General features: G+C 44.6%; 1 protein-coding gene across 2 annotated transcripts in view; it reads right to left on the reverse strand.

The window, feature by feature from the left end:
* The window catches only part of USP22 (ubiquitin specific peptidase 22), a 91095-nt gene extending 79563 nt beyond the window's left edge, over positions 1–11532 (reverse strand). For both annotated transcript variants that reach the window (XM_065644739.1, XM_065644738.1), the window contains exon 1: positions 11368–11532. In XM_065644739.1, coding sequence (XP_065500811.1) covers positions 11368–11493 — 126 coding nt within the window. In that variant the 5' untranslated portion in view covers positions 11494–11532. The remainder of the gene's footprint in view (positions 1–11367) is intronic.
* Between the last annotated feature and the right edge of the window lie 4400 nt (positions 11533–15932).

A 15932-nucleotide genomic window follows, 5' to 3' on the forward strand; every position in this document is an offset into this window, starting at 1 on the left:
TTAACCTGAACGCAAAACAGAACTTCCCTAAGAGGCAAAACCAGAAATATTAGCCATGATCACAAGTTCATTTACCTCTTTACAAGAGCTCCCCAGGAATGTGTTTCACTATATAATAGTTTTTCCTTCCTGAAGTCAGAACAGTCATAAAAAAGGGGGAGGGGAGGCTGATTGCACTAGTTCTACAGCATCTGGCTATGCAATAAGAGACTGAAATAGTTTTTTCTAGTGTAGCATATAGCCAACAAATCTGGCAAGGAGCAACTTTAAGCATGTGTTGATGTGACAGCAATGAATTATCACCCCAGTCTGCAGCAAGATTAACACTTGCAACCTTGGCATGAGGAGCAGTCTGCTCAGATAGTGTATCAGGAGCTGAGATCCGATCAGACCCGAAAGGGTGGGCTCACAGTGAGGAATTTAAGAGCACAGAAATGCAGACATTAGCCTAAGATGTAAACAAACAGAGAGTTTCTAGGGAGAAAAAGGCAATGTACAGCTAAAGAAGTGGGAACACCAAGTGAAACTCAAGGTATGGCAGAAAGAAAAAAAAAAAAAGCCACTGAAAACAAGGTGCTGCTATGATGGAGGACATGCCCCGAAGAACAGTTGCAGAACAGAAACAAAAATTAGAGGACAGCCCACCAGATTTTTCCTCCACCACCTAGGCAAATGCCCCATGACCAGACGCTTTAAACCAACAACAACAAAAAATTAAAACATCTTCATAGAGTTCGATTGTAAAAGATAGAAATCCTAGAGACAGGCCTGTTTAAAGAGGGAAACAACTGGCTCGTAACTTGATTACCTAGAAAAACACTATTCATTTCATTAAATCAAATGTAACATGAAAAGTAGATTTTCTGTAATAGCTGATCACAGATTACAGGCATTCTACACTCCCCGGTTCATTTATTTTTCACAAGAGAACTGGAGTAGAAACAAATTATTTGCATACAGGAATAAGTTCTAACGACTGCAAACAAGACAAGTCTCACGTATCAGGCTCAGCACACCCTGGCACATCTGTGAAAAGATGCAATACTTAAAACAGCCGGTACAATCACACAACAGGAGCAGTAACAGAGGTCTGCCTTCACGGAACCTTTCAAATCAAGTTCAGTGTAGCCACACTTTACACAAGAAACTGTTAGTACATGGAAAACATTCAAATACTGTCAGTCGGTGGCAAAGTCCAGCGGACGGCAGCAGTCGCTATTCAAACTCGGGTCCTCTCCCATACAGCTGGTTGTTCAACCCTCCGTTGACATGGAACATAGAGCCAAGGCAGGTGAAATATTATGAATAGGAGGAAAAAAAAAAAAAATTCGTTTTCATCCTTATCTGTTCTTTCTAGTTCACAGCAAAATCACAGCAACACAATGCGGCGAACGGTATGAGAGCAAGAACACACAGCCAAGGGCTGGTAATTCCTCAGGCTGTTAAGGACAGACATATGTATATATAAATAGTTCTTCAATTTTACTTCAAGATTTTAAAATATGTCAGATTTGCTAACTCGTCCTTTCTCCTTAATGTCATTTTCTTGTGTTCTTTTTCCACTGCTTAAAACAACTTCCCTGTAAAACAGCTTCAACCTACAGGTGCAACATGCTTACAGAATTCAATTGCTTGCTTTATAAAGGATTTCCATAACAACGTAACTCTTCAGGTTAGTGCTGAAGTGGAGTTCTGTTTTCCTACAGACTTTTGCAGCATGCAGCCTGAGACAGACAAATCCCCCCCACCTCCCACTGCCTGAAATCTTTCAATAAGGACCTGAAAAACTTGCATTCCAGTTACGAGATGTCCCTTATATCAGGATCTCTTCCCTCAAGTTTACTTTTTGCAAAATACTTAACCACATGGACGCTTTATGACGCTAAATAAATCTTTTGTCCAATTTCTCCAATGTTCCATGTGTATTTTTTCATTCTCAAACTTGGCACCATTTCACAGGCACACAGTGATATACTCCATATAATTATGAACTTTGGTACCATCCCATTGTGCTTTGGGATTGAAATCCCTTCAATTAACAAACAAGTGTTTGACAGTAACTCTTCTGCATGCGCAAGTCTGAATCAATTCTGATAACTGAATCAATGCAAAATAATCAGTAAGAGATGCAGAAAATATTGGGGCAACTCTAGAACTTGCACATCAAAAAAGCTGTAAGAATTACTGTGTGACAAAAGAAACATCACCAAGTGTAGTAATAAGTAAAATTATGCTGGACAAAGCGTAGGATCAGTTTTGTCAGTGAACAGGCCTTCCTCGTTGCGTTCTCCGCATCACTGTTAAAATCATCCCACAACCAAAAACTCAAAATGTAGTGGCAAATTATTTGATTCAGATAAACACATCCCATAATTAGCTTTTGGAGGGGGACACTTGCTAAGAGATCACGACAAAAGTCCACAATGTACAGAAAACAAGACTATCTGAGAATTTCACCCTAGTTACTAGCTGCCGAGCAGGACAGTGACCCAGTTTAAGAAAGCTGGGCAGTAATATGAAGATAGCAAAGCACACCAAAGAAAAACATAAAACCTTAAGACAAATTTTGCCTTTGTCACGAGCAGCACAGGATCACAAACCTCACCTGACATAAATGAGGTACTGCAATCAGTCAGTGCTCTCAACTGTCTTCACGTATGAAGCCTTCACACATCTGCTGTGCAATAAATCTTACATTTATTTACCAAGTATGTTCTAAAGAATGTCCCTTAAAATCTGACTTGCATGTAATAACAAGCCTGAATGCACAGGACAGAAGCCCAAATTATAATTAGACAAACTTTGTGAAATAGCATTAGGTGGTTCAAAGACACAAGGAGAGGAAGATTAATCTTTAAAAACAAACAAAAACCCAAACACATACACAAAAAAAAGCACAGATAAATTAAGGTGGAGGACACAGCAAAAATAAAGGTTGCTGCTGTTTTCTCTCCTTGTCCTAACACACACTGGAGTAATAGAATTCAAGTCTGTACTTAACGCAAAATAAAAGCCCTTTAAAAACAGAAGCAAAACATACATACAAAAACCCTGGCAGTCAATTCGGTAAGATGAATCCAAAGTCAAATCCTATTTAAAAAAGGTTACTTGGATGCATGAACTTCTGAGTGACAAGGGAGGCAATCACCACAAATGGAACTTGGTGTCACGTCGGTGTTTGATGCTTCATCATCCCCAGCACTGGACTACGTTCAAGCACTACAGGGTCTTCATGTGTTTAGACAAAAATAAAGTTATTACTAATTTGGTAATTTTTACTACTACTACTTTCCAAATTGGGGATTAACATATATATATATATGGATGAAAACAACTTGGTTTAGTATACGAGGGCAAGAGCTGCAACACAGAACTCCAGATTAATACACTAATGAAAAAGAAGAGATATTCTAATAATCTCTTAACTGCAATGTAGATTATTCATCTCTAAATTTAATTCTACATAGATGCAACTCATTGAATTTATGAATAATTCTGGTTTTACATCTTATATGTATGTGCGTATGAGTTCGACTGTGTGTGCAAACCAAGTGTCACACTGCACGTAAAACCCAAGTTAAACTTCGGTTCTCTTTGCAGACTTACTACTAAGGCAATGTCACATTTAGTGAGATATCTCTTGCTACTACTTTAATTATGAGGATATTTAATACATTTGTTACAGGACATAACTGCACTAGCTCCAATATTTATGCTAAAAAGACACTACATTTAAGTGTGATGAAAACAACTTTTGTTACCACGTCCACTACTTTTTTTTGGGGGGGAGTTTCATCTTGTCTAACACCCATTTTTTTTTATTCAGTGACAAACTTAATACACTGTAGACCTTCACGGAAATATTTCCCAGGGAGATGCTGACATCACCAGCGATACTATGCAAAAGGCAGACAAGAAGAGCCCTGCTCATTTCAAGCTCCATTAAACACTGGAAAGAAGAAGAAGAAGGGGAAAAAAGTTATTTTTACCAACTTGGAAAAGCAGCAGAGGCAGAAAAAAACACTAAGAATTTTAGAATAGTGTTGCATTTATCTGAGAGTTTAAAAAAAAAACCCACACAAACAACCTTAAGTAACATTCCAGTTAGGTAGAGGACTGAAAAAAGTGGAATATTTGCTGTATTTCACACACAAAAGAATGTGACAAGACAGACACTGCTAATCAGTTACCAACTGATAAAGTGAATCTCAGGTTACTTTGAGTCTACAGTGTCCGGCAACAGTTCACTTTACTGATCGTCAAATCGAAATAGAGAAATAGAGAAAATAATTCTTAGGTGAGAGAGACCAAGGTGGTAGAAGCTGCTCTATCACTAAAGTAAACCACAGATCCTTCTGGAGTTCCTATGTAAGTTGTATTAATGCGGTAGCACCACTTGGAAAAAAAATGTGTTTTGAACCAAACAGAATGCAGGTTAATTTTGCAATGAGTAACTCTTTACAACATTGATTATATCACTAGCTAATGCAGCAAAGTTCTTACCTTGAATTAAGCAGCACGGACATAAAGGACTGCCAAATCAATATGGAAAAGAATACAACTACCAAGATGGAGCTTTCACCCAGTCAGAACAGATCTATCAGCTGCCAGAACTGCTGCTGCTAAGAAAAGGTTCCCAATTCAGGCCTCTCGGATAACATATGGCTCTCCCAACACCCCAGCACCGCTTGCTGACAACACAGTCCAGGATAACGTAATAAACTGTAATGTCATCGTAGTATTTCACTCACCTAGCTCCACTGCCCATAGGTTAACAAGAAATTGGAGATCGCTGCTCTAGGCAGCTCTTTCCGTCCAAGTCTAGAAAGGCTCTAACAACAATGGCATGGTTAAAAAAAAAGATTACTTTTAAAAAATGCAGTTCTAGTAAATCCAGCAAAATGCATACAGGTCACCTTCAGATTGCCTTTCTTGTGATGCCAGAATAATTGATACATAAGTAAGAGCACATATGTACCTCCTCACCCTACATGCTGCCACGTGCTACAGACATGTTATAAATACTCGGAGAACTACGGGAATACAAGAATTAAAAAACTCAAACCCAACGTTTTCAAGTAGCCATCAGTCAAAGGAAAGGAAAAGGTATGATTGATAAAAAAAGCCATGCATCTACCAGGAAAAAGACATCAAGAAGCTATAGTTCCAAGTCGATCACACATGAACAGGAAAAACTATGCGTGCTAGGTTTAATGTGAGAAACGCAAGCTTTTAAACCGAGTTAATCTTTCTCTGGCTTAAAACAAATCAGCCACCACTGGGAATCAAACTAACATTCTCAACAGCAATTGTTACAAATCAGGATCCCCAGACCATGTCCCAAAGGAAAAGGTCGGGTTTTTTTTTTCCCCTCGGATTCAAGCAGCAGTAAATCAAGAGAAGGGGAGTCAGCAACTCACAAACAGGCAACTTCCACTATCACTCAGTAGCATTTACCCACCGATTTGTTACTGCGCTTGCTAAGACAGAAAATCCTCAAACGAAAGATGAAGAGTAGGTTTGAAACCAATTTGCAGCTCTGGTTTCATGTTAACGCTAAAGATTAAGGCCTGAAACAAAAATGAGGATATCAGCTAACCTTTGTTTGGGGTTTAAAGCTTCGATGGCTTAAAATAAAGCTCAACAGATAGTCCAACAAATCAAACAAAGCCATTCCACTCCGCTCACCTTCACATTACTGGCTGTCATTCTAGTTTGAAAGCTTTCAACATTTTTAACATTAAGCAAATAATTTTGTCTGCAGTCAACGATCTTAAAGAGAAGCTACAACTTCTCCCAAACAACAGTCTGGCTACTGGCAAACTCTGATTGCTGGTAAGACTACAGAAAAAAGAAGCCTTTTTGTCTAGCATATTCCTATTTTTTCCTTCATCAGCTTGTGCAGATCCATCTTCCTTCTCTGCAACAGGGAACAAACAAAAGTATGGGGAAAACTGCATTTAGTGTGGTCATTTGTCTCTGCATCCATATTAAAAAAAAAATAGAGAAGGAAATGGTTCCAAAACAACTACTATTCATAGTCAGCTTCAATGCCAGGGATCTGTGTAACCCCTAAATCAGACGGTGTTGACCTGAGACATACAAGCGTCTGGGTAGGTCCTGATGGTTCAGATCCCACAACTCAAGAATTGCTGTTCGCCACCGCACAGTTCACGGCACGAGACTAATTCCTAACCTTTGGCCCAGAAACCAACCATTTCTTTTAAAAATCATGGCAAAAGACAGAGATTAAGAACAGTTGGAACAGGAGGGCCTTCTATTATATTCTTCTTCGGCACCAAAGACGTAAGCTCAGTGGAGCATTTTCAATCTGGCTTGTCCCACATACACAAGGCTCTGCTGTGTGTGGAGCTAAAATCTCATACCTGAATTTCTCACACCAAAGATCATGTCTTCACGCCAAGAGGAAAGAGAACGTTACCTTCAGCGAGCCTAAGGACCTTTCTACTCCTCAGAGGTTAAGCACTAAGGAAGATTGTTCAGTTATGAAACAGGAGACCTCCTGAACAAAGAAGCTTGCGGTTGATTTTGACACTTCTTATGGGCTTTCAGGGAGAAGGTAATTCCCACAGCACATGGCAAAGAACATCCTTCCTGAGTGAATAAGGCACTTCACATAGGCAGCCAAAGCGGAGTACGCAGCTGAAAAAGAAACGTGCTTCTTGAATCCTGGACTCTTTCAAATTCTCCACAGGATTCGTAATCCAGAAGTTTGGTGTATATGCTAAAAACATTAAAGAAAAACAAGCTAAGATTTCCTTATTAATTTAAGCAATCAAAATACTGAGCCTGAGAAGGCAGCACTGTCTGGTAAGGTTTCCTGCTCATCTGTTACAGTACAAAGCAAATCGCTTAAGCAACACTGCCCTGTTCCTGAATAGGTACATGGGGCAAGGTTTTAAGTGAGAAACACGTGAGCAAGTACAGCTCAACAGGCATGCGATGAAAAGCTCCACCATTAGCTTACCCTGTGAATGCGAGGTCACTTTAGCAAGAACTTAACATCTTGATTTAGACCGTGAACCCCAATACTTGCTACAGAAAACACGACACGGCATTATTTGCTAAGATATTAAGCGTTTTCTGCTTTGAAAGAAAATTGACCCAACCCATTGCAGTTCTAGGAATCAACTGTCAAACCTTAGAAGGAATGAAGGACTGAAGTCACAAATGCATGGGGAGGACACTTGTGGAAAGGTCATCACCTATAAGAGAAAATGTTTCTTCATATCTGAAAGCATCGATCAGTCTGGAGGGTCCACATAAAGACAGAATAATGGAAAAAACAACAGCAGCTCTCAAACAGGAAGAAATATGCCAGAACGCACCCGCTGTCAACGAGAGCGTACAACCCCTGACAGGCAATTATTCTTTGATCTATTGGTAGAAGCACAGAACAAACATTCTGAAATTCCAGATAGGACCTTCTGCATATCGTGACTGTGGCCATGATGAGGACTTTTATCATTGAGAACAATTTCAGAGCAGTGATAATAAGAACCATTAGAACAGAGAAAGACGCTTTTCCTCTGTGGTGTGTAGTGCGGTAAGAAAGAATTTAATTGTGAATTCAGCTGCCCTTCAAGCACTGAAACCATTACTTACCAATTCCTAGACACAGAGATGCATCTACATGTCTAATTGTTCACTGATGGAGACCAAAAACTACACTCAGCATCGCAAACCAGATTTTAATCTGTAATTCTAAAGGAATAAGCAAAGCGTTTGATGTGTGACCCTACGGAAAAATGGACAAAGCTGACACAAAGGGCTGGCAGTACGTCTTTTTAGCATCTTCTGTCTGTTCCATAATTCCTGAATGGGAGGTAGTGGTGCCGAATTTAAGGACCTCTTATACAGCCTTAATTGTGAGCTAATTTTCCCGTCAACATATTCAAGGTAAAGTCCGTGACCTACGGAAACATGAGCTTTGCCATCAGCTTACGAAACAGATTCTGACTATCACAAATTAAAAATCAAGAGTTACAGGTCAAAGTCCTAAAGCCAAGACAGTCAACCCTAATTTCATGCCACTTCACAATCCAGCTTAAGCCCTGAAATCTCATTCCAGCTTTTAATCACAATTACTCCAATTTCTAGAGTTATTCTTTAGATTTCTTCCTCTACCTCTTTTCCTATTCCACTCTTCGGACGGTGTAACAGCCGGGTTTGGCTTGGGCTTCACCATCAGCAACACGTTTACCCCACGGTGAAGCCCTCGCCAGAAGCAGCACACGCTACCTCTGCACTTCGTTCCTTTGGCCAAGATGCAGCGAGGTCAGACAAGCGACGGCCTCGTTCCTCCATGGAGATACGATGCACCAGGACAACAGCTCAAATCCTGGTGTAGACAACGCTTGAGAAGCAAACTTACTCCAAAAACCTTCAGCAGAATCCCAGTATCTACAAGGATATATACATAATTACCTCTTGCTTCTGATTGAGAATACAAATACAGGTTCCAGAGACAGCTTTCTAACTATAAACTGTGCTTTACAGCTATTCTACTGAAAACTCTGGGTGTGAAGCATACTGAACCGAGAGCTGATGCTCATAAAAGCTTAATCGCGTAAAAGGTTTGTATTAAAAATGAATAGCAAACAGCAAGCAGCGTTAAAATGGTCTTCCAAAGCATAATGCAGTGTAAGTAAAGCAGGAGGAACGGACACTTTCTGCCCCCTGCAGTTACCATCGCTATCGAGATTTTTAAGACGGTCTTAGTAAGAATAATATTTGACCATTGTGGAAACATAAAAATTTGTATCTGGCTTTCACCAGACAGCCAAGACGTTTTTTACACCTACGTTCATCTGACTGACAGTTAAATTGACCAACGCTTCCCATTAACAATCAACTACATACCTTGAATGTTTTCTGTAGTAAGTGAATGATGTGATTGTCCTTGATTTTGCAGCAGAAAATAATACCACCTCCTATCAAACCTTTAATTTTCTTTCAGATTAAGAACAAGAATCTTCACCAATAGGTACTCTTAAGCAGCCAGAGCTATGCTCCTGAAATCTATATATGCACATACATAATATATGTATATATAAAATATTAAAGGACAAAGGATTGTTTTCTAGTTGTTACACTATAAACAAGTCTCCAAACAAAAGTCCTGTTTATCAAATTTTACATATAAAACTGTAAGGCACACATACAGACAGAGAATTTCAGTAAAGAAAAATTCTGTGGAAGAAGGTCTCATGTCCATATGCAGGAGAGGTAAGGACCATAACTGTTGTTAGCATACTTGTTTCAACCTTTGTGAATACAGACTGGGAATTGAATCCCAAATTCAGCTAGCCAAAATGTTTCCCTATATATGACCATTTCAGGTTGGCCAAATTCAGGAGTCCAACTATTTTCAGACTGATAACCTGCTTAAAAAAAGGGACAAAAAAAACCCCAAAACACCAACTAATATTTTTAGCATGTATTTGGAAAACTGATGTTTTCCATGAGATGATAATTTTGAAACAATCCTGTTCTGCTCTATGAGCCTGGCTGTGCAAAAGGGAAGTGAGAACAGATTGATTACAATGGAGTATTATTTATTTCCAGATGTCTTTCAGAAAATGATGAACACATCACTACCATTAGATTTCAGAAGAGAAAACCTGAAGTGTTGTAGCATATGAATGGTACGCAGGTTACAAACGATGCTCCATACTAGGGGAAAAGAAGAAAAAGCTAAAGTGTTTATTTTGTTAATGAAGTTTTCATTCTTCCATGTAACGTTTGATTTATATCTGAGACACCTTCCTACCTCACTTGTCTTTTTTTTCCTTCCACAGCAGATGTATAATTTTTTCCTCCATTTAAGCTTTAAGTACCACGTATTAAATACCGGTTTGTATTTTAACACACTAAAGGCTAAATAAAACCAATCCTGACTAATATACTTCCAATATTGACTTGTGGGGATTATAAATACTGAAAACAAGTTTGACTATATTTCGCAGAGCTATCAAGTAACTAAGTAGGTTTAAAACATGTTTCTTCTCAGATTCCATTTTTTCCTCTTTAAGTAAAAAAAAAAGGGAAACTGGATTCTCTTGAGAACAAACTGAACACAGAAAAATGCTCAGGCACCTCAGCCCCGAGGTACATCTTTCATACTCTAGTTCTGTTATGAATAATAAGCTGAGCAGCTTAACGCAAAGCCACTGGGACCAGAAAGTTTTCAATGGGTTGCTTCAACACAAACACAATCTGTGCTGTCCCAAAACCCAAGTTTTGCTACACGTAGGTGTTGCGCTGCCCTCCTCAGTCCTGAACACCACGGCTGATAGAAATCTGCCAAGTCACTTTGAAGCAAAAACCAGTTGATTCTAGGGAAAACAGTAATTAGTTGCATAGTTGAGAAAGAAGCCCTCCAGAAACACGCACTTGGGTAGGGATGTAATTTTAGAAGCTACGTGGGAATAAGCTCTGCTCCCCTCGCGTTTTGCCTCATTAACACGGATTTTTTCCTGATGTTGCCCAACACGCCCTGAGAGCAAACTCCCCTCTCCCCTTCCACGTACTGGGGGCTGAGTCAGTTCCTTTGCTCCCCCCGCCCCACTACGGCAGGAACCCCTTTTTTCCAAGTGGTTTATCAGAACGATCAGCTTTCACTTAAAAAAAAAAAAAGTATTTAAAAAAATAAAAAGCGCCAGTCCCCCCGCAGCCCCGCTCCCGGCCATTGTGCGCTCCCCGGGCACACGCCGCCGCTCCCCGGGCGGCTCCGCCGCAGCCCCCGGGCTCGGGCGCGCCCCCGCGGGGCTCCCCGGCCGCACAAAGCTCCGCCGCAGGCCGGACGTGCCCGTTGCCCCGGGGCCTCCCCTCCCCTTCCCCCCCTCCCGCCACCGTATTCCGGGAAAGCCTCGCTGCCTCCCGCACCTCCGGGAGGAGGAGGCGGCGGCGCTGCGGAACAGCCCCCGCTGCGGAAAGCCGGCCCCGCCGGCGGGGCAGGTGGCAGGGAGGGAAGGAGGCCCCGGCGGGGCTGGATGTCTCCTCAGTCCCGGTTACCGGCCACGCCGTACCAAGCCCCCCGCCCCGGGGGCACCGACCGCTTCCTCCTCCCTCCCCCCACAACCGCGTGCCGGAGCCCGGGCCCCTGGGCTGCCGGCGGGGCGGGGACGGGCCGGGGGAGGCCCGGGCCCACCTGCCCCGTGGGGAGGGAGGGAGGGAAGGAAGGAGGAAGGGAGGGCGGGGGACCCGTCCCCTCCCCGCGCCCGCGGGCAGGCCGGGCCGGCGGAGTGCGTGCGAGCGGCGCAGGGAGGGCGGGCGGCTGGGTCGGGGGAGGGAGGGGAAGGCACGGGAAGGGAAGGGGGGTGGATGCGAAGCCGCCCCCGGTACCTTGCGCTTCCTGGTCTCGGCCGAGCCGCTCCACACGAAGCACTGGTAAATCGCCCGCAGGTTCTGTTTCCAGTTCTCCACCTTGAAGCCGGTCACATGGCAGCACCCGGCCGCCGGCGGACTCATGTCAGACCCCCCCACATCAATCCGCCCGCAGACGGGCCGGGCCGGCGGGCAGCGAGCCGGCCCCTTCCCCCCCTCCGCAGCAACCGCACGGACGCGGGCACGGGCCGGGGCGGCCGCGCGCCCGCCCGCGCGCCCCCCCCGCCCCCCCGCCGCCGGTCCGCCCTCAGGGGCTCCGGCCCCTCACGCCGCCGCCTCCCGCGCGGCCTCCGCCGCCCCCGCGGGCTGCTGTGGGGGTGCGGGGAGCGGCTGGCACATAGAGCCGGGGCTCCGCGCCGCCACGGCCCCCCGGCTCCGAACAAAGCGCGGCGACGGGCGGGCAGCGCGCACTCCCTCTCGCCCGCCCTCTCCCTCACACACAAAGATGGGGCTCTCTGAGGCGAGCAGGAGGAGGAGGCGGCGGCTGTAGCGGCCGCTGCCGCCCCCGGAGTGGCCGCCGCTCCCTTCTACCTCATAGAGGCCGCTGTGGAATCGGAGGGGAAGGGGAGGGGGGCGCTGGCGGCGGCGGCGACCCTGGCCGCGGTGTGAGCGAGCGTGTGTGGGGAAGGGGCTGAGTCTCCGCCCGCCGCCGCTCCTGCTCCCCCAGCCAGCCGCCCGCTCGGCTCTTGTCTCTTTAAACCGCCCCCCCCGCCTCCTTCGTCGTCTCCTTCCTCCTCCTCCTCCTCGCCCGCACCCCCCTCCGCCCGCCGTGTGCAATGGTCCGAGCCGCTAACTCAACCTAGCCTGCCAGGCCCGGAGTGGGACAAACCAACGGGGAAGGGGCGGTAGGTGCGCCCCTTCTGCCCCGCCACCCTTGAGGGAGGGAGCAGGAGGGGGAAGGAGCGCGACAATTGGTCCCCCAGCTTGTCACTCCGCCGTAGAGGTGTCCTTCTGTAGCGTCTCATTGGTTCCTTTCGCTTCTCCCTCCTCCACCCTTCCTACCTAGCATTTCCCCCGCCGGAAAGGGGCGGGAAGGTCTCAGCTGATTGACAGGTAATCCGACCAACGGAGGAAAGGGGCGTGACCTCCGTAGCTAGTCTGCGGCACTATTGGTCTGAGTGGCCGTCAGTCACGTTCCGAGGCGTGAGGTGATTGGGCACGGCCTCCTGAGGGGGCGGTCCCTCCCAGCAGCAGCAGCAGCTTGCGCTTTGGGCGCAGCGCTGCTGTCACATCCGCTGGTCCCGGCTGTTTCGCTGCTCCCTCAGTGATTTCCTGAGGGGACAGGGGCGGCGGCGGCGGCCGGGCCGCTCCCTGGGGCAGGGCTCCCTTTCCTGGGGCAGGGCTGCCTCCCCGCCTGTTCCTCTGTGTGCTTGGCAGAGGCCCTGCCTGGCAGCCTCGGCCTCCGCGCCCGGCGGCTGTGCTGGCGGCCGTTAACGGCTCAGGGCTCCCGCCCGCGAGTGGCTCCGGTAACGCCACAGCGGCCTCGGGTTCGGTCAGTCAGTAATTGCGGGACAAAATCAACGCGAGGGGCAGGCCCGGTCCGCTCCATGTCGTTCAAAAAGGCGGGTGCGGTTTTGTGGGGGCCGGTCTGGGTGTGACAGGCGGTCGGTGGGCTCTGAGGAGCAGATCTGTGCAGTTCTCGGGTTTGTCCCCAGGACCATATTTGGTGCCTCTGTACGGCCATCCCGCTCTCCTGGTGCTTCCACAGGGAAGAAACAGAAGCCGTGTCTTGCCAAGAACTGATATTATTGCAGTTTTGTCCTATGAATGACTATACAAGGAAATGAGAAGACGGTAAAAAAAATTTCGGAATCCATACGTAGTTCTTGGCTCGTGTACCACTGACACTATAGGGTTACACATGGTGGAGCGAGGCAGAAGGATGGGAATTTTGCCATCATTTGTGAAAAGGGGCAGGCGGCTTTGCAAGACCAAGTTCTTACACAAGCCCTGGAAGGACTGTGCCACAAGCAAGGCAGTGGTTAAATACCCCTGCAGTATTTTATCAATCCATTTTTTCAATACATACTATTTACATTCTTTCTCAGAAATGATAACGTTTAAGTTGTTACCTCCCAGACTTTCAGAAGGCTCTGTCCCTGGCCAACTGCTGCAACTTGAGAAATCAAAGACAATTGCAACCATTCCTTTTAGCCCCTTACTAGAACCCTTTGCTTGTATTGGTGGAGGTTATTAGGTACTAAAGTGAAACCTTTTTATGATCCGAGAAGGCTCTCCCAGTGTTTTTTACATGTTTTTTTTTACATGTTTTTTTAACATGTTTTTTACATGTCATGGGTTTGGTGATGATCCTTTTTTGCTTCTAGTAAGTCAATTTTAATTTTCCTTACTGACTTCAGTTGTAACAGAACTGTAAAAGTTTCACACTCCTCATATCGTCACGAAGACAATGCCAAAGAAACCTCTTACATGCCATGATCAGCCACACTCTTTAATATCACTCTGATTTTAATACCAGACACACTCATGTTTCACAGCAGACATTCAAAAGAGTGTTTCACCTAAGAAAATGTCATAAACTGTTTTTAATAACCTTGATCTTAACATCTACCAGATCTTTAGCAATGAAAAACCAGCAGGAAAATAGAGATCTTTTACATTTACTAATCAATTATCTTCTCAAAAGAAATGTGCATAAGTCATGATGATGTTCTGACATCATCCACTAAAATTAAGAAGTAATAAAAATGAGTCCTCTTGTATCTTTCTCATCCAGACACAAAAGGACCATCAAAGGAAACCCCTGATTAGTTTTAATTCAGAAGCCAATCTTCAAGTGGACCCTGGTCTCTGAAAAATCTGTCTTTCCTCTTCGCTTTTACATTACATGTGGTCATTTGGAAACAAGATAAATGTTGTAAAAGCACATTGCCTGGTAGAATGTGACAATGTGATATTATCTCTACATCTCTCTGTGTGTGTCTGTCATCCAGCATTTAGTTCGAGGTTGACAGGTGGGATGGGTGATTAATGTCCTAACAGCATCCACTATTTATTCTATGCGATCTGAGTATTTCCAGTTAAACAAAACCCTTGATATTACTAGAGTCTAAATCCAAGTAGAGAGTTATTCTTATTCTGCAACAAGCTACTGTTACTAATCTTGGGATTTTCTCCATGGCTACCACATCAAAACAGGAGATAAAAGAAAAAAGAGAGAATTTCTGCCAATGAAATTTAAGTCTATCTCTCTGAAAAAAGAGGATACCAAAAAGACAATACATATGCTCAATGCCCTGCAGATTCTGAAATTTTCATGGCAATTTCTGTGCCGCTCTTTCTTGCAGTTCCCGTGTTTACTCAGTGTAGGGTGTGGTGGTGTTTGTCTTACACAGAAATAACAAGAATTGTGAGTTTATAAACAGAATTGCTTTAAGAAACACCTGCATTTGTTACTGTTTCCCTCTCAAAGAAAGATTTCCTTTAGAAAAATCCAATTTTTTCTCTCTGGCCAGTTCAAGAACAATTACAACATTTAACTCTTCCTGCTCGCTGAGGTTTCATAGCCTGCTGAGGATGGGAGAATCATTCTTTGAGACACAGGGAACCCACATGCAGGACACTCATCCTGCTGTCCACGGGCCTGAGGCCCCTCCCAACGGCAAGAATGCAGAAATTTAGAGATCAACTCCTAGGGGACATTTCCAAGTTATGGACATCACCTTTCAAAGTTCCCCCCAGGTTTTCTTGGCACCTTATTCTCCATAAAGAGGGGTCTCTTTAAGCCAGAAATCCAATCTTAGATTCTTGTCAATGAATCATTTTGGAACCAGAGTAAAAATCCACTTTCAAATAGTGTAGAAAAGAATCGTTCTTGAGATTTTTTGAGGCCAGCTCCTGAGCTGGGGAGATTGAGGCAAGCTCTAGAAGAGGGCAGTGTCGTTAAACCCTTCACTTTCTGTCTTGGGAAGGCACCAGAACCTTTCCTGTGAAGTATAAAAACTTCAGACTCTACAAACAACTTCTTGATTGTTCCAGCCCACACAGTAAAGGTGACACAGCAGCACAGAGCAGCAGCCAAAACAAAACAGGAGTGGAAAATAGTGACAACTTTTCTTCAGGTAGTAATTGTCAAATCAGGGCCTGTTTGCCACAAACACACACGCGAGAGTTTCCAAGTTTGCTGTGGTTTAATTTACTCTTGGGCATAGCTTGGGAATGTTTCTAGAATAAAACCTTCTGGCGCAGCAGATAGCTTGGGAAAGGGTTTGCCTCTGGGGGCAGGAAATAGTTTCAATCCCTCCTGTGTCTCTTGGAGGAATTTTTAATTTTAAAGCATTGATGATTATGCTAATTAGTGCTTACCCCCAAATGACAATGGAATATAAATGTTGATTGTAGCTAAAACATACTGCAAATGTGCAGCAAATTCTTCCTCTAGAGAGTCATCTGCGTTCCATGATAGCTCAGCTGGGAAGAAGCAGCAGAGTTCTTTGCATGGAAAAGCAAAGTGACTTTATCTTTGATCCATGTCATCCCAAGGTGGCACTTCCAGACTCGGC

This window comes from Caloenas nicobarica, chromosome 14 (genome assembly GCF_036013445.1).
Source record: "Caloenas nicobarica isolate bCalNic1 chromosome 14, bCalNic1.hap1, whole genome shotgun sequence".
NCBI classification, from domain to species: domain Eukaryota; kingdom Metazoa; phylum Chordata; class Aves; order Columbiformes; family Columbidae; genus Caloenas; species Caloenas nicobarica.